This window comes from Bicyclus anynana, chromosome 15, assembly GCF_947172395.1.
Source record: "Bicyclus anynana chromosome 15, ilBicAnyn1.1, whole genome shotgun sequence".
Classification (NCBI taxonomy): Eukaryota; Metazoa; Arthropoda; class Insecta; order Lepidoptera; family Nymphalidae; genus Bicyclus; species Bicyclus anynana.
This window is the reverse complement of record NC_069097.1, coordinates 2762206-2781717: the sequence shown is the minus strand read 5'-3', so window position 1 is coordinate 2781717 and position 19512 is coordinate 2762206. Positions and strand designations below refer to the sequence as shown.

Here is a 19512-nt window from a genome sequence, read left to right as displayed (position 1 = left end):
TAATTTATGCTTTGGTATAGTAATTGTTAAGTAAAGGACCTGTCGGCACACCCAACTAATACAACCAAAGCCTCACCCTCATCATAAAATTTCAACTTGGTCCTGTAGATTCAGAGAAAACAGACGGACATCCGAATGTGCGCGAGTGATATTTTAATAGTTCCGTTTTAGTACGTAAGTACGTTCATCATTATCATCCCATATACGGCTCACTGCTGAGCTCGAGTCTCCTCTCAGAATTAGAGGTGTTAGGCCAATAGTTCACCACGCTGGCCCAATGCGGATTGGCAGACTTCACACACGCAGAGAATTAAGAAAATTCTCTGGTATGCAGGTTTCCTCACGATGTATTTCCTTTACTGTTCGAGACACGTGATATTTAATTTCTTAATCCAATTTTTTTAAGTATGTTAGAAACCCTATAAAATAGAACATCTATACGAAGTTCACAGTTGGTCTTTAAAAATGAAACTTCAAAATATAATAAATATTTTAATCATCATTTTCCTGTTCCTCATTATCATCAGCATCATCATCTTGGTCCGGCGTCTCCCACCACGTCAGCAGGCCGAGGCCCGGCTCATTGATACCCCCCACTAGCTTGTATGGAGCTACAGTTTGTGCCGGACACTCTGTGCCGGGAGGGCCAGTGGGTAAACTCTCCTCAAATGCCTCACTTGTCACCCTAAACCTTATTGATTCACCTGAAAAAGTTTTACTCGTATAATATATTTATATTGAACTAAGATTATGTTACCTTACTAATAGGAGGATAATTTCTTTAGGAGGAGGACATGCAAAGTAATAATTTGCAGAACAGACAATGGATGTTACCAACCCATCTCTCTGGTGTGGCCTGAGAGAAAAATCAAGTTTGTCAAGTCAATATTTATCTTCTTTAGATAAAGCATTAACAAATAAGAAAACGACTGTTTTTTTAGCAATGTTCCCCTTTACCCTCTCACTAAACAAAAAATACATCAAATCACTCATAACTACTAATGTTGAGTGAAAAGGTGTATAATAAAATGTTTGAAATAATTATCTATCTTTCTGATCATGCTAATCTTTATAACTACTAATAAATGTGGTTTATTCACATTCACCTTTAATTTAATTCTCTTTTTTTTAAATTTATTTTTATAGATTATAAATTAGCAATAATTACCTGAGTCCATAAACAGATCATGTTTTTCACCATCATCTTTAGGGTACTCCCATACCCACGCTTGGTCTGTCTCATCAAATCTGGATGGATGCTGCAGTGCATTCACAGGTATGAGGATATCATCAAAGAATCCCATTGTAACTGTAATTACATAATATTTTTTTTGTTAGGAAACAAATAAATATTAAATAGACATATTTGTGCATGCTGTGTGTATAGTAGAAATTATGTTTGATGTCTATACCAATCTAACTATAAATATGCTAAAATTTACTGATAAATTAGCAAGTAAATTCGGTCAAGCTACGCTTGGACTCATGTGCACTTCTTCCCTAGACCTACCCATACCCTACCTCTACCCTACCCCTAGCCTTTCCCGAGATTTGCGCTTAGCAACACATACATTTATTTCTATATTACAGGGGGTTGACACCCCATATCACTTAAGGATTTGAAAAATAGATAGTAGGCGATTCTCAGGCTTACTGAATATCCATAAAAAATTTCATAAGAATCAGTCAAGCTGTTTCGGAGGAGTACGGAACCAAACATTGTGACATGAGAATTGTATATATTAGATACATTAAATTATATTTAGAAATTTCAATAGAATTTAAGTAGTCTACTCACTAGAGAAAACTGACGCATTGTAGTCGTTTTTGTAGCAATTTCATGCTCATTTTCAGTCTACTGGTACTGCTGTCTTGTAGTTACCTTAAAATGGGAGATAATGTTACTGAAGCAAACATATTATTGAAAGGCTATTAAATGGAAATAATTTAGCTACAGACAAAAAAACTGAAACCAGAAAAAATATACAAAAACTATGACATTCACTAGAGTGTTGAATAAATATTTGTAACATAAATCAATATAATTAATAAATCAACATATTATTAATAATAATTTAAATCATTCTATTGAACATCTTCTTTTTGTCCACCATTAAGGGCCAGACAAAGTTAGCTTTAGTCCCACTCAGCAGATGAAACTATAGAGAAATATTGTATGCCATGAAGTGAAATGTTAATGAATTTATTTCATTTACTATTGTAAAGTCATATATTTTTTTACTTGTACAAGTTCAGTTCACTAGTGAGTAGGCTTAGTAGGCTTATCTTAAATATTAACTACAAATTTATAATTGAATAAAGATTGCATTTTGATTTATCTTATAAAATTAAAACGCTTTTGGCCTTATCTTATTAAATTCAATCTGGAGTACATTTAGTATGAATTATTTGCACAATGTTAACTTATTAATTTGAAATGTTTTACTTTATCTCCTCCTCTAAAAAGCATTATTATTATTTTTATGGGTTAAAAATTAATTTATATTCTATATATATTAGAATAAGTCTAATGATATGATAATAATTGATCACACTATGCTAAAGCAAAATTTGCTGCTACACTAACTATCGTTATTAGGTGTGAAATAATCAGCAATTTATACCCTCATTTTTTATTTGTTTTGTTATACATTGAGTATGGCTCTAGTATAGATTAGAGTTAGCAACCAATATCAGTCAAGAGATGACTACTACCTAAACATTTAAGGGTGAAACAAGCTCACCATGTACTCCTTCTCTGCTGCAGCTTCTAATTTTTCCTATTAGAATTTCTTCCACCAGAGGCCTAAAGACAATGTATCGGAACTTGACTTCAGTATGTGACGAGCCATCACCAGGAAATATATAAGAATGTCCAATGTTTGTTATATCAAATAAAGCTATACAGAGTCCTACATTGAGTACTACCTGAAAGTTGATTAATTTTATATTATTTTATTATATTTAATGAATTAATTAACAAATGATTTATTTCATATAATCCAGCATTTTCAGCTTTTTAGACTTCTGTAATGGTACGCAAACACAATATTAGGTAACCTGTTGCAAGCACATTGAGCCATATTATCCAGTCATAAATAGTTTTAGTTGGAAAGGACTTGTGTACTTTGGATTCTTGGTAATCTAGCAGCTAGGTGGACTGAGTTCCGCTCTACAAACTAAAACAGTGATTATATACTCTTTGCTATGAACCATATATCTTTGCAGGAACAATGGGACCAATTTGACAGAATTGGCATGCAATACTAATATTTTACATAGGTAAAGTTTTTCAAAATTAGTTGATCTAAAGATTACCCCCTACAATACCACTTGTAGGGAGTAATCTTTAGATCCACTGAACTAATTTTGAAAATCCTTTTAGCCACGTCATTTGTTAGTATCATAGGCATTATATCCCCGTATTCTCACGGCAACGGGAATTATGAGGATGAAACCACGGGTCTTCGGCTAGTACAATATACAGCAGAATACGTCTTCCTGAAAGTATTTAATCATAGGACGTCCGCTAAAACTCGCGCGAGTAATCGCTCTGAACTTGTACTTGTAGAGAGTAATATATTCTTTGCTCTGAGCTAAAAACGCGGTAATAGTACATACGTGTGGGTGCGGCGGGATTTAAGCCGGGATGTTTTGAATATTTTAGGTTACAACTTACCTTATTAGCCAGTTTCCTATTTAACAAAGATGTGATAGATTCTGTTAAACTTTGATGAAAATGTTCAGGAGTAACTCGGATTACATCTTTCATTTCAGCTAGGACAAACATTTTCACTATTTTATTTTGATTAAATTCAAATTAAAAAAAAAGAAAAATACCAATAACATAACATCGATTTTTCTTATAAATTGGCAGTTTATAGCTCAGAGTTCTCTGAGTTTTTTTTTGTTTTACCACAGGGGTGTTGGTTGTAAACTAGTATTCAGGGCCAAAAAATAAGTTAAAAGCTATGCTCGTAAGCTGTCAAAGTCAGGGTTCCCAACTTGGGGTTTTCCCCCCAGATTTAGGAGGCAAATAAGTGAAATGGGATATTTTTAGGGGTCTGAAATTTTTAGGGGTATTTTCAGGGATTTTTTGCCTCTTTAATATTTTTAAATTGATGATAATTTTAATATTTCTTTCTCTACCTAGCGACTTATAACGATATATAATACGTTATTCTACAACCACTCTGAGGCAACTGGCGGCAATTTTCATCGAATAAAAAAAAATATTATATTAAATTTATTCATTGTCAACATGTATGATTTCCAAAAATATGAATCTTCAGATAAAGACGTAATATTTTGTCTGTATTAAATATTGACTTTTGAAACATATTACATCATATTATTTCTAAATTATTATGAACTAGCGGACGCCCGCGACTTCGTCCGCGTAAAAATTGATGTAAACTTCTCTACCTCTACCTTACCCTGCTCGTAAACCTACCCAACCCTACCCTACCCTACCCTACCCCTACCTTACTCCTACCCTACCGCTAACGCTAACCCTTCCCTCCTCCCACCTTACCCTACCCTAACCCTACCCGTAACCTATCCATACCCTATCCTACCCTACCCCTAATCTACCCCTACCCTACCCCTACCTTACTCCTACCCTACCGCTAACCCTAACCCTTCCCTACCCCTACCTTATCCCTACCCTAACCCTACCCTACCCGTACCCTACCCCTACCCTACCCTACCCTACCCTACCCTACCCATATCCTACTCCTCCCCTACCCTATACGTTCCATATCCTTCCCCTACCTCTACCTTGCCCCTACCCTACACTACCCCTACCTTATCCTACCCCTTCCCTACCTCTATCCTATCCCTACCCTCAGCAAAATTGGTCCAGCCTTTTGTGCGTGGTGCATTGACCAAAAGACTATAATTTCCCAAGCGACTTCTATGCTAATACTATAAAGAGGTAAAGTTTGTGTGGTTGTCGGGGGTAATCTCTGGATCTACTGGACCGATTTGGAAAATTCTTTTACCAATAGAAAGCTACATTATTTGCGAGTGTCATAGGCTATGTTTGGTCCTCATATTCATACGGGAACGGGAACCACGTAATTGAAACCGCGGGGCGTCATATAGCGGCATTTCTGCGACTTTTAGAAATTTTGTATTATCTCCGAAACTATATAACTAATTAACATACTGTAAAGGGCAAATCTTATCTCTATAATATCCTTGTGATTATTAAATAATTCATTTTGATAAGGATTTAAGTTTAGTTGTGTAAATAATGACGTAAACCTTAGTTTAAAATTTAAATAATTTATTAAAGTACTAAAGGTACTATATCTGCTAAAATATAAAAGATAGATATATGGTGTCGCGGACTTTTTTGTAGAACTTTTAAAGGTTCAAAAAGCCTCCATACATTTATTTCAGTTATACGCAATGGTTGAGGCAGCGCATGCGAATAAGTAAGTTTTTCGGTCTGACCTGTAAGAGAAAACCCGCGATAACTCAGTAGTTATATATGATAGAAATATAAAATATAGCCTATAGCACTCCCCGATAACGTAACATTCTACTGGTGAAAGAATTTTTAAAATCGGTCCAGTAGTTCCGAAGATTACCCCATTTCAAAAAATTGTTACAAACTTACAAACTTACAAACTTACAAACTTACAAACTTTACCTCTTTATAATATTAGTATAGATTTATATTTTTAGGGGGACAACTCAATAATTAAGGCGATTTTAGGGGTATTTGACACAAACTTTAGGGATAAATATTTTGGAGAGTTGGTAACACTGGTCAAAGTGCTGTCAGTGTCAAATATGTATTTATTTTATTTATTCAAAATATTAAGTTTCTGAAATTTTATTCTGAATCTGAATTGAATATAAAATTGAAATTTTTATTTTGTTTTTAAGCCGAATGCATTATTTTAATTTTTTATGCTAACCTAACCTTAAAATCCCAATAATCAATCACTCAATCAGTCACCCCATATAAAATCTATCTTCAATCCAGTTGCCGGCATGAATCCTAGGTTTGAAGACACACTGCAATGCATATTTCTTTCTACTACAGAACTTTCTAGAGAAGAATGGGAAGATTTATGTATATCAATAAATGGAATAATAGAATCAATTTCCAAAGAATATATATGGCACAGAGATGAGTTCAGGGTATATTTACCAATTGTACCAGATGTAAACAATGGTAAGACATGAGAATATTAATCATAAAGGGCCTTGTTTGCCAAATCTTCTATATTAATATGTGCTGAATATTGAGCATATGAAATTTGTATATAACAATAATTTTATAAGGCTAACTGTGGCAATAGCTGCTTATTAGTTTGAAATTATATTGTGTTTGATATGTCATCCAGTCATTGAAATTTATTTTACTTTGAGTTTGAGGCAGTTTAATTACGCTTGCTACTTGTCTGTAAAGATAGTTAATAAAAAAAAATAAAAAATAAGCCTTTTATTCGGACCTTATTAAGGATATCTTACATTAGTATATACAATACAAAATATTACATACATTTAAATACTATATTGTTTATACATTTAAAATTTTTCGTATATTTCGTTTTTATTTACTTTCTGTAGGTCCGTTTGCCAATCAGCAAAGGCCTCCTCCAACCTTCTCCATTCAGTCCGTACGTTCTGGCTACTCTAGTCCAGGTTTTCCCAGCAACCTGTCTGATATCATCTTCCCATCTTTTTTGTTGCCTTCCTCTGTTCCTTTTCCCTTCTCTTGGATACCACTGTGTAATTATTTTGCTCCACTTGTCCTTTCATCTGATCATGTGTCCCAACCACTTCCATTTTACTTTTAAGGTCACATCCTGTATTTTGGTCTTTTTCCTAATATTGCTGTTTCTTATTCTATCTGCTCTTTTTACTTCTAACATGCTCCTCTCCATTGCTTGTTGGCAAATGGTAAGTCTATTGGCTATGTTTTTCGTTATGGCCCATGTTTGACTTCTATAGATTAAGATTGGTAGGACGCAGACATTGAATAATTTGCTCTTTGTTGCTAGTAAAGATAGTTAGACACAAAGTAACAAATGTTTAATTTTTTCTATGAGTACTGAATTTATTGTTTTTGAATATTTAATAATTAAATCTGTTTTTTTAGATATTACTCCATGCCTTATGAGTACAACATGTTTTGGTGATAACATTGAGGATGAATGGTTCATAGTTTATCTTATATTTGAGATAACAAAAAAATACAACTTGCTCGTTCAAGTTCAAGACAATGACGGTGATTTCCTTCTCATTGAAGCAGCAGACTACTTGCCAGCGTGGGCTAATCCTGAAACCACTGAAAATAGGGTAAGATAAGACTCTATTGATTGATCAATTAAATTCCTTTTTCATTAACTTTTCATCTAAGTCTCATTTAAGTTATTCACTTCAAATCATTAAAGGCTGGATTATGGAAGAGTGGATGTATTGACCCCATTTCACAAGTTTCATAGTTTTTACTAAAACTATGAAACTTGTGAAATGGGGTAAGTAAATTATCATCTTTCATATTAAATTGATTGTTAATATCCTAAAAGCATGCACCAGACTGGATTTGAACCCACACCCACCAGAAACAGAGCCAAAGGTCATATCCACCTCCAACTTTTCAGTTGTGTGCATTTTAAGAAATTAAATATCACATGTCTCAAACGGTGAAAGAAAACGTTGTGAAGAAACCTGCATAACAGAGAACTTTCTTAATTCTCTGTGTGTGTGAAGTCTGCCAATCACCATTGAGCCAGCATAGTGGACTATTGGCCTAACCAGGGCCGGACCGTCCATACGGCGAAAGGAGCGGTCGCTCCAGGCGCCAAATCCTAGGGGGCGCCGAAATGGTAAAGACAAGATCGAAAAGAAATTTATGTGATGAATTTACGTGCGCGAAAGGCGCCATAATTGGATCTCGCTCCATTCTAAAATTTACCTCGGTCCGGTGCTGGGCCTAACCCCTCTTATTATGAGAGGTGACTCAAGCTCAGCAGTGAACAGAATATGGGTTGATAATGATGATGATGATTATCCCAAAAGCTCTATATTGAGATGTAAAATATATTACTTACAGGTGTTTATATTTAATCAACACTTACATTTAATACCAAATGCAATAGCATCTACAGATGCACCATTGGAACTGAAAAAAGCAATAAAACTTGTCACACAGAATCCAGAAGTAACTAAAGCACCTATTGAAGTAGAACAGGCTGTCATAAAACGCATTGGAGAATATCCACAAAAAATCAAAGAAGGTTGTCATAGTGCTATTCTGAAACTTCCAGTGGAAGTAGCCACAGTACTGACGCTCAAACCATTTTTAATATCTCCAATTGTAAATACATATTGCAACCTAGATGCAATTGATGCTAAACTTTGTAAAGATGTTAAATTCGAAAACTGTATAAATACAGAAGTCAAATTTACTAAATACTTGTATGCTATGATAATGCAGTCCAAAATTCCTAATTATGTTAAGTGCAACAAGTCAATGAATGTGAAAGCAAATCAGCTTGGACTTAAAGTTACTTGTGCCTATAAAATATTGACCAATAGGCTTACTAAGGATGTATATTATACAACAGAATATAAAAAGTTTCTTAACAGTCTTATAAAGAATGGTTACTTCAAAAATAATTTAGAGGGTTCTCTTGAATACTCACAATTGCTAGATAAAGCAAAAGCCTACTTTTTGGAGATGGAGTGTTCAGTAAGTTTAAATGCATGTAATATAATTAACAAAATAAAGTCTTCTGATGAATTTCACAATACAGCAGAGTTCTTGAAACAAAGGAGTCAAACAGAATGTTTACAAGATGATGATGATGACTGGTTAAATGTAAATCCTGATCAACTAAATGATTTTCTAAACAGCCATTATGGTAAAAATGTAAAGCTAAAGAACAAGGACCCTATAACACCACATATAATGACATCGCAATTAACAGATTTTCTAAAAGAAACTACCTGCTTTGAAGGAATAGAACATGATAGAAAAGAAGACACAAAAATTGATTTTGATTCAGAGGAATTTGTTAATTGCTTAGAAAAAATGTTGAACTTCGTTTCAAATCAAAATATGAATGAAAACTATACTAACAGTGATTTTAGTAGTGATGAGGATGTGGATGATAGTGATGAATGTGTCAAAAGTAATATAGGATTAAAAATCAAAGCTCAAGATCTAGAACTAGCGTCTAAATTAAAATTGATTGAAAAAGATAATGTAGAAGAAAGTGTTTTAAAGAATTTATCTCAAAGTATGAAAGAAGAAGGCACATCTGGTCCTGCTAGCACTATCTTAAGACAAATAGGAATAAACAAAAGTGATGTGTTAGATTCTGATGATGATGAATGAGACACTTTTTATAGTTGTAATTGACAGACCAAGCAAATGTCTACCTAAAGGTGAGTGGGAAACCATTTTGTATAATCAGAAGAACAGTTGTATACAAAACAGAACAGTACTAATGATACACAAAGTACATCTAAATCTGTGAAAGTTAAATTTTTAAAATCTTTGTATAAGGTATTGTGAATATCATTAAAATAAGTTAAAGTATAAAACATTTTATTTATTAACCATTATAAAGAAAATAAGAAAAATATAAATGAAAATTTGATTAAACAAGAAAAAGCAATATTTACAAATGATAAAATATAACAATCTTAAAGATACCCATATTCATGACCCTATACATACATATAAACAGAGCTGTGTGTGAAAAGAATATTTTAAAATAACTTGAATTCTTCAGAAATTCTGAACCTGATTTAATTCTAGCGTTATCTACTAAACATATTTTTTCCAGTACATATAGATTCATTACAATCTATGTCTTATAAGATGAGTATTTTAAAGTTATGTCTTTATAGGTACAATCAATATTTTACCAGTTATGTAACTGGCATCTTCTGAAAATTCAGGTTTCAATTAATTTCTGAAGGTCTACCAAATATTCATTGGTACTATTGATAAAGATTTTTCTGCTGCCATGTTTGAGCTGATAAACTATGTATAAAACAAGAAAAACATATTATAGGTATGTTAAAGCCATACTCAGTGTGTACTGTTTACCATCAAACAAATTAAAAATGAGAGTATAAATCGCTAGTTATTTCACATCTAATAATAATTATAATTAATCTATTTCTAAATTATTGAAAATAAATTTGATTAATAAGCTTAGATCAATGTTATATAATGTCTATTTGTTTTTGAATTTAATATCTATATTTTGTCTATGTAATATCTATTCTAACTATATTGCATAAGTCTCTTTTGCTTGTCCAATAAACATGGTGTCAGAAGTGGGATTCGAATGCACAAGATATTTCGAATAACATTATATAAAAAAAATATAACAATATCATTTAAAATAAGTAAGCTATAAAATGGCATGCATTTTCTACCTTCATTTCATTTGTTTCTTGGTAAACAGTGCACATCGAGTATTGCTTTAGTACAGATATTTTAGTTTCATAAAACTTTTGGCATTGTCGTATATGTTGTTGTACACCTTAACACTTATATTATATTATGGCTGACGCCGCGCGGTATCACCCTCGTGGTTCCCGTTCCCGTCGGAATATGGGGATAATATATAGCCTATAGCCTTCCTCAATAAATAGGCTATCTAACAGTGAAAGAATTGTTCAAATCGGACCAGTAGTTCCTGAGATTAACGCGGTCAACCAACCAAACAAACAAACTCTTCAGTTTTATAATATTAGTATAGATTTATATTAGTTTTTTATTGTGAGCACTTTTATTTGTCTTTTAAAGATGGGCATATGTGCCACCAGCAACAACCAGTGTTTCACCAGTCATGTAACTGGCGTCTTCTGATACCAAAAATGCAACTGCACTGGCAATTTCTGAAGGTTTACCAAATCTCTTCATTGGTACTATTGATAACGTTTTCTCTGCTGCCATGTCTGAACTGGTAATCTATAAAAAGAAAAAATATATCACAGACCTTTTACTTTTGGAAAACATTAGTGGATTTGGTGGTAAATGTGAGGTGCTTTTGAGTGCGAAACTGAAGAAGTATCAGAAAAAAATAACCATTTTTATAAATTATTATCAATCTGTGACTGGTTTCAAACGGTTTTTGGTGAACAGGTTTTGATGTCACACATCTCGAAAAAGGGTGTAAATCTGGATGTCCATTTAGTTCAAACACACAATTTGTGATGTAACATCACTAGGTGGTACGAGTATAAAGCTACGCCGTCTTCTGAAAGAAGGTAGGTACAACATAATATTTCATTTTATTCGAAAAATATTTCTAGATGAGATCTATTTGTTCTACAGATAAGATAATTTTCATAATCTTATAACATTATCATTGTTGATAAAGTATCACAATCGTTTTATTGCTTTATATTTTGCTATTAGACACATTAAAAAAAAAGACATTTGCCTACTCTTAGGTTGTGTTTCTTAGGTTATATGAGGCAAAGCTTTGCAATGAAAAGAGACATTGTGCCTACCTAGTAATTTAAATATGGCAGTCATATGATTTAAAACCTATCCAGGACTAAATACCTATAAGTCTTAACTTAGCATTAAACAAGACCATAACAGAAGACTGTTCAAACAAATGATTTGTAGATAATTTTAAGCATGTTTTAACTCCACAGTTTTTTTTTTTTGTAATATAAAAGTTAAAATGGCGGCCTCTATACCGAAAGGACATGGGTTCGAGAACCTTCTCCAAGTCTAATCAATGGAGTAGCTACCCAGGGTTTGGTGCAATGTCCTGGGCCCCTCAAGCTCAGGGGGCCCTCTAAACCTTACCAGAAAATCTCGATCGAACTGTACTTAAAAAATTTCGACAACGAAAAAGAGCTGATGATAATAAAGTAACTTAGCATTTGTATATCTTTAATATTTTACTTGATAAAACCTAATCAGTCTAGATAATGTGAGGCCCTATTTTTTCATTTCCACCAGGGCCCTTGGTTACCTAGCTACGCCTCTGTATCTAACACGGTATTTACGGCTTTACGACTAAGTGTTCATTTACACGAGCGGCAGCTGCTATCGACGACTACATACGGCGGCGGTCCACGGCGGTCGTCGACAGCAGTCAACTGTCGGCGGCGGTCGACGGCGGTCGCCGACTGCAGTCGACTGCCGTTGGCTGCCGCCGAGACGTCGCTGTTTGCAGTCTCCGACCGCCGCCGAGACGTCCGACTGCGGTCGTCGGTAGAGTTGCCGCTCGTGTAAATGAACCCTTACTTGTAGGCAAACTTAAGTTGGTTATTGGTCACATCTGAATAAAAGAAGAAAATATAAAATCTATATTTCTTTATACTTACTGCAGAAGCGAACTTCGTAGCAACAATACCTGGTGCCACACAATTCACTCTAATGTTCTCGTGTGTAACCTCGTACGCAATTGCCTTGGTCAGACCAAGGAGTGTTGTTTTACTGATGCTATAAGGCCCCAATGGCTGTAAAACAAATTATTTTAATTATAAAAATATATAAAAAACTGTTTCCCGACACACGACTGGGTTTTACTCTCTTAAAGCATGTAGCAGGTAAATATGTGTTATTGTTTCAGTAAATTATCATTATCCCCATTTGTATGGGCCACTACAGGCCAGTCCCTCCTCTATGTATGGGGAAGTCGACAAACTGATAACTCAGGCACTAAGCGGGTATGACGTTTTTAATACCTGTATGCTAATATTTTTTTTTTTTTATTATTTAGTCTTTCAATTATTCCTGCAATCTGTCGTGAGACATTCAGCGGGATTTTAAGTATTTGAATCAAGGCGTGTTTGGTGCAAAATCCAGTGATTTGCCCAAATATAATAATGTAGTGTCCATTTCATGACATCTTGTGGTGCTTGGTCTCTTAAGCCTTTTGAAAGTTGTATCAGGTTTCTTCATCATTAGGTTCCTTGCAAGTTGATTTGGATGTTTTTTTCATATCTGAAGTAAAGGGACGGACGCTCTGCGAATGTAGGAGGTTTTAGTCCTTATGGTGCCGAGTATTACTTATTCAACGGTGAAGTCGAAAATGGTCATCCAGTGTATCTGAATGTCATCCATGAGGATTTCCTCCTACAATAAAAAATACTACTTACCTCCATGGGCTGGTAACCCGCAATAGAAGCTACAAATACAATACTTCCACCACCACGTTTGACCAGCTCTGGGTAAACTTCTTTTGCTAACAACCAAGAACACTTGACATTCACATCAAATATTTTGTCCCACACCTTTTCATCAGTCTGCAACAAAAAAACATTTTAAAACCACCAACATAACCAATCGATTATTAATGTGCCAAATTAACAAGGTCCAAGTTTAAGTACCTATAGTCAGATCGGGTAGGTATTTTAAACAATGTAAATAAACAAAAACATATGATTCAGATGTGCTCAACATTTTACTAAAGCATTATTCACGAATATTGTCATGAAATAAAACTTCCTTTGATAGACAATTTTTTTTATATTTTATGTTCCTATAAACTGTTATTTATCGAACAAATAATGTTTCACTTATATTTAGGGTTCCGTGGTCAATAAAGAACCCTTATAGTTTTGTTTTTTTATTATGTACAAGCAAGCACCGCTTAGCTGTACGCTAGATTGTAAGCTATGAGGCAGCCTTTGGTAGAACGCGCTTGCCTAGAAGATGCCTATTCACTCTTGACTTGATGATACCCATACCCATGTCCGTCTGTCCTTCTATCTGTAACTCAATTACTAATAGAAAACTGTAGCTTGACTATGAAAATTATGTACGCGATTATAGGCGTAAATTAAAAACTTGACAAGTAGTTTTTACTCGTTTTCTCGTAGTGTGGGTTATTGTTAGATATACGTTTTTATGTAGAATTTGATGAGTTTGTTAAGACACTACTTTTCAATTTAGGCCTCTATTTGTAAAATATTAAGATTTAAAGTGCTAATTTAATTTCGTACTAAACTAAATAAAATTAAAAACAGTAAACGAACAACAAATAACAATAATAAACAATAACAACGAAACGAGAACAAAACGAAATAACAAAAATTATAAGGGAAGAAAATACGCACAACAAACTGGATTTAGTTAACGAATACTGTGAAGTAGGAGTGTTAGTCACAGACAAAAAATAAAGTAGTGTTCTGTGCTGTGAAGTGTGAACTGTCAAATCTCAAATCTTCTTTCACTTAATACAAAATCAAAAAATTAATCATAGTTTAAGGTAATTCTGCAATAAATGAAAATATTTTATTCACATTATAATAAAAGAAAACATCATTTGAATTACAACTTCTTTCTTCTTTTGATATGATAATACGATAATACGATTTATAAAATTAATTAAAGCTCTTATTTAATTTTATAAATGCATATTAATACCCATAAAACTCAATCTTCGTTTTTCAAAATGGTTTGTGACTCATGTCTGCTTGGGGTATTTAAGGTTCTTTTTATGTCGTTTGTGTTGTATTTCTGCAAACTCTATTTAATTAACATAGAGGAATTAGACATGGAAATGCATCGCACCCAAATGCAGCAACAAAATTGTCTGTCGTTTTTAGAGGGGGACGAGGTAAACTCACACATCGAAAAAATTTAACAAGAATAAATAATAATTATAATCTGTACACAGAATATTCAATTAATGGATCAATGTTTTGCTGTTCGTTCGTTCGTTAGAAGAATAGAATCGATTTTTCTTTTATATATTGTTTTAATTTATTATTAATTATAATTATGTTTTTGACGACCTCCGTGGCGCAGTGGTATGCACGGTGGATTTACAAGACGGAGGTCCTGGGTTGGATTCCCGGCTGGGCCGATTGAGGTTTTCTTAAATGGTTCAGGTCTGGCTGGTAGAAGGCTTCGACCGCGAAGGCGTACCGACAAGCGATTTAGCGTTCCGGTACGATGTCGTGTAGAAACTGAAAGGGGTGTGAATTTTCATCCTCCTCCTAACAAGTTAGCCCGCTTCGATCTTAGATTGCATCATCAGCTACTGACTGAACATCAGTTACTGAGTGAGACTGAAATCAAGGGCTACCATGTAAAGAATAACAAAAATAAAATAGAAATATTTTCAAATTAAACGTCACGTCATCTTTTAGTGAATTAGAAGTTGTTGACCGTTTTTCATGCCATTGACTGACTGACTACTTACTACACAAACCGGAATTATTAGGGAGCTTTTTAGACGACGAAAACGATTACAACAATGAAACATCGATACAATCGATAACGCGTTAGATCGTTTGTTATTTGACAGAGAGGTAACGTCTTGCGGGGCAGGTCTTTCTATAATTGGTCCGTGAAAATTAATTTGTTGTATGTGAATCCGGACTCAAAAGGGCTAGAACCCAGAGCCGTAAAGATTATTATTAAAAATAAAATGTATGCGAATCGAAACGAAAAGTGTCGCTTAAAAGAACCTTTTTGAGTAGTATTATTGTTGTGTAAAAAACCTAAAGTTTTGGACTATACTTAGATTTTCCGTGCTATCTATTTATATGGTAATTTAATATTTGTTCTAGATCTAGGCTGTGCTTTTGTGGGATATTAAGGCTTTTTCTTTCGCTTCGATATTTCGTTTAGTTAACGAAATGTGCCATATTAGGTAACTTAAAAGTAGCGGCGTTTAAAAGTCGACATAAATTATTATTTTACAAAATTATGATTTAAAATTTTTCATTTTCTAGGCATGAGTTTACCAGTTTAGTTTGTAATTAAACTGTACCTTACTTTACTACTGTACTTTCCGCGGTCTTCTCTAGCAATTTGAAAAGGGAAACGACGTTAATGTACCTATATAAAAATCATGAATGTAGATATACCGACATGTAGGTGTCTAGGTAGGGACAGGGCCGGCCCGCCCATACGGCGAACGGAGCAATCGCTCCAGGCGCCAAATTCTAGAGAGCGCCTAAATGGTAAAGAACGTTGGTCACTCCAATGTATGGTCGAGATCTTTACGTTCCATACTTACTCTGCACTCACAATTGGTATATGTATATGTTATTAGGAGCAAACAGGAGAGGCGCCATAATTGGATCTCGCTAAATTTTAAAATTTACTTTGGGCCGGCGCTGTCTAGGTATTTAAAAAAATTTAATTAAATTAAGTAGGTACTTAAAATCTCTATTTTCAAGCATGCTTACGCGTACCTACGGGTATTTCGAAGACGAAATCGAATAATTAAAATTAGAATAAGTGGTCCTATCTAGAATGTTCATTGTTTGGTAGTAAACTCAAACTCGTTGAAGGTTATTAACATTCCTTGATAAGGTTATGGGCCAATTATCGTATCTTTATAAAAAAGAAAATAATAAAAGAGGTTGCAAACAACAATAAAATGTAAAAATTATTTAAATAGTCTAGTACCTGCTTACTCGTAAATAGTTAACACAAACACCAATTAGTTAAGTTTACAAACCTCCAACACCGGCGAAACGGCAGGATTTACTGCTGCATTGGAAACCAGGATGTCAATTCCTCCATATTTACTTTTCGCCTGTAATAATTTGTATTGTTTTATAAGTTGATTGTTTCTCAAAAAGTTATTATTGTACCGCTTCAACATATGTAGGTACCTACAAAATCAAACAGCCTTTTCCTATGTTCCGCGTCACTGACATGGCATACTAGCCCTTCTACATTAATTCCATCTTTGCGTAATTCTTCAGTAGCTTTTTTAACATTATCTTCCTTCCTGCTACTTATTATTACCGATGCTCCCTCGTCTCCCAGTCTCTTCGCTATGGCGTAACCAATGCTGTTGAAGATAATAATGAATTATTTTATTAAATCCCCCGAGTACCTAATTACCTGAATAGAATCAATCCTACTTCATGAGAGCTCCTCATTTTACGTTCAGACCGCTTCGAAAAAGTAAATAGGTATCATGGTACTACCCGTACTTTGTCGGTAGGTTGGTAATTAGCCAGACCTGGACCAATTAAAAAAACCCAAAACGGCCCAGCCGGAGATCAAACCCAGGACCTCCGTCTTGTAAATCCACCGCGCATCAAAATTTTCCTCGCTGTATTTTTATGATTTAAAATCCCGTGTCCTTGAATGCTTCGCAACGCTCAGGATATTTTTTTAATCCCTCGCTCGCTTGTTTCTCTCTTAAAATCCTTCGCTTGCTCGGCATTTAAATATTTAATACGCGCACTCGATAAAAGCAATTTGCTGCATGACTTAAATATCTATTATTAACTACCTACCGTTCCTTTTCTCTTTTTAGTATAATACTTTGTTAAAATTAACAAAGAAACAGAGGATTTAAAGCGTTTGAGAGAATACTGCATATTGAATAAATTAAATTTAAGTCTACCAAAATGTCACGCCATTACGTTTCCGAAAAAAAAAACCCCGGATTGGTTTTTCGTATATGCTCGTCGATTTAATTTTAAAAAAGACTTCTTCCGTTCGCGATCTCGGTGTTCAGCTCGACTCCAAATTACACCTCGACGAACACATAAATAAAATCGTAAATAACGCTTACCGCCTAAATGGGTTTGTGATGCGTTCAATGAAGGACTTTTCAAAACCCTCGACTTAATTATCTTTAAACAACTCTTTAATAAGGCCTCAGTTAGAGTATGCGTGTTGTAAATGGAACCCTTTTTACGACAAATACAAAAACCAGATAGAAATGGTCCAAAAAAAGTTCCTCCGTTCAATGCACTACAGATGCTATAGATCAAGACTCCCTTACGCTGAGCTACTAACTAAATACAATCTTCTAACTCTTGAATCTAGACGCAAGTTGCTTGAAGCAATAGTATTGCATGGACTCATCAACAATAAATACGATTGTCCTGACTTAGTATGTAAGTTATCACTAAATGTTTTGAAGTACGCAGGTCAACGTCGGGAGCGTGCTTATAATTTATTCGCTGTTAATTTCTGTAAAACCAACGCAGGATAGCGCGCGCCTGTGCGTCGACTTGTGGACACATACAACAAGCTATTTGACGATGTGGACTTATTTGCCTTGCCTGAACCCCAATATAAAAAGGCCATCTCAATCACTCTTCAAAAAATTAAATATTCGTGTACCTGAGTAGTAATAGTCTTAATTCTTATTATTAAATCTTTAATTTATTTTTTCCGTTTACTTATTTTATTTTATTAGAGTATTATTATAATTATTATTACATTTTTTTCTTACCTATTTGTGTTTCGTTGTATTTTTAATTATTATTGTTATTATTCTCTCTATTTTTTTTAGTAGATTTATGTTTGTGTATTTTGTGACGCCATTATTTTCGTATGTATGTTTAAACAATTTTTACGTTTATTTTAGATTTAAGAGATAATATGTTAACTATCCCTAAGAAATAAAAATTAAAATAAATCTACTAATATTAAAATTATGAGATCATTTTAATATTATTATTATTATTATTATTATTTTAATATTTTTATTTAAAATTTAATATTTTATTTAATTTTAATATTATTATTATCATTATAATATTATTTTATTATTATGAGATCAAGTCTTAATGTTATGTTACTCTGGTTTCTAATATTTCTATATTTTAAAGGTACCTATTTAAAAATATTACTTATAGTTAAATAATGAATGAAAATAAACGTGTACGCAACTACAATAGTACCTGTATGATCTTTGATTTGATTATACTTTACTTGGAAGTTTTAATACTTACAGTAACTAAGTAATTAACTTTATCTTCTAGATCTAGATATAGTAGGTACGTGGATTTCGGTAACTACCTACCTATCTTGATTACCTAGTTTGGCTAATGAAAGTAAAGACTGAAATCGACCTGGAAATTAAATCAAAATATAGGGTGTTTCCAAAACAATAGTGCACTTATTTAAATAATTCAAGTTTGATAATTGCAATTTTTTTTTCAATACGTAGTGGTGTTTTTACACTTAAACGTGTTACAGAAAGATTAGTAGATATTTTTTTGAATTTACCGGTCGATTTCATCTCTACTTTTATTAGCCAAACCCTATACACTGTTATCATGAATTTCTGGGAACAATCACTGTACAAAGTTTTTGTAACTCACCCATCAGTCGATGCAGTTATAATTGCTACTTTCCCTTTAAGTCTGCTACTGTGAAAGCTCTTCGCATTAGTTAGTTGTGCATGTATTTTGGGCACTGTGCCTGTAGAAATTAATTTACCAAGGAGAACCATTTTGACGCCCTTTTGATAAGTAAAAAATAAACAAGTAGCAAATTCGCGATGTTGTAGACTGTAGTCCGGGTTCAATGTTCAAGATATTTAATCCATGTTTACAGAACACTTAGCAAAGACTACAGTACAGCTGATAACAGACGACGCGACTTGGTTTGATTGGGCTGACATAACATAAATTGGCAATTATTCTTACAACTTAATAGTTGTAAGAAACCCATTGTTTAGTTGTGTTGACTGTTGTTGATACCTATATCAATATTATTTAACGACAATTATAATAATAATTACCCCCGGTGACGCCGTAGTGGTCCCACATGGAGCCATCGGCACA

General features: G+C 33.8%; 3 protein-coding genes across 4 annotated transcripts; 1 reads left to right on the top strand and 2 right to left on the bottom strand.

Annotated features, from left to right (window-relative positions):
* Positions 1-479: 479 nt before the first annotated feature.
* Positions 480-3919, bottom strand: LOC112044961 (DNA-directed RNA polymerase III subunit RPC8). 2 transcript variants are annotated; one of them, XM_024080979.2, is made up of 4 exons: positions 3680-3919; positions 2745-2928; positions 1169-1309; positions 480-704 (listed from the first exon to the last, which is right to left on the bottom strand). In XM_024080979.2, the coding sequence occupies exons 1-4, from the start codon at positions 3788-3790 to the stop codon at positions 493-495; spliced, it is 648 nt and encodes a 215-aa protein (XP_023936747.1). In that variant the 5' UTR covers positions 3791-3919; the 3' UTR covers positions 480-492. The 2 variants fall into 2 exon arrangements, with proteins under 2 accessions (XP_023936747.1, XP_023936748.1); XM_024080980.2 differs by lacking the exon at positions 3680-3919 and adding an exon at positions 3061-3631.
* A 1854-nt stretch (positions 3920-5773) lies between these two features.
* On the top strand, positions 5774-9573 carry LOC112044963 (protein ecdysoneless). Its single transcript, XM_024080983.2, has 3 exons — positions 5774-6190; positions 7121-7320; positions 8078-9573. Exons 1-3 carry the CDS (start codon positions 6007-6009, stop codon positions 9362-9364), a joined length of 1671 nt encoding a protein of 556 aa, XP_023936751.1. The 5' UTR covers positions 5774-6006; the 3' UTR covers positions 9365-9573.
* LOC112044925 (dehydrogenase/reductase SDR family member 4) lies at positions 9561-19306 on the bottom strand. The gene is made up of 6 exons (XM_024080937.2): positions 19048-19306; positions 16592-16769; positions 16431-16508; positions 13111-13257; positions 12334-12468; positions 9561-10957 (listed from the first exon to the last, which is right to left on the bottom strand). The coding sequence occupies exons 1-6, from the start codon at positions 19176-19178 to the stop codon at positions 10787-10789; spliced, it is 840 nt and encodes a 279-aa protein (XP_023936705.1). The 5' UTR covers positions 19179-19306; the 3' UTR covers positions 9561-10786.
* Positions 19307-19512: the final 206 nt, after the last annotated feature.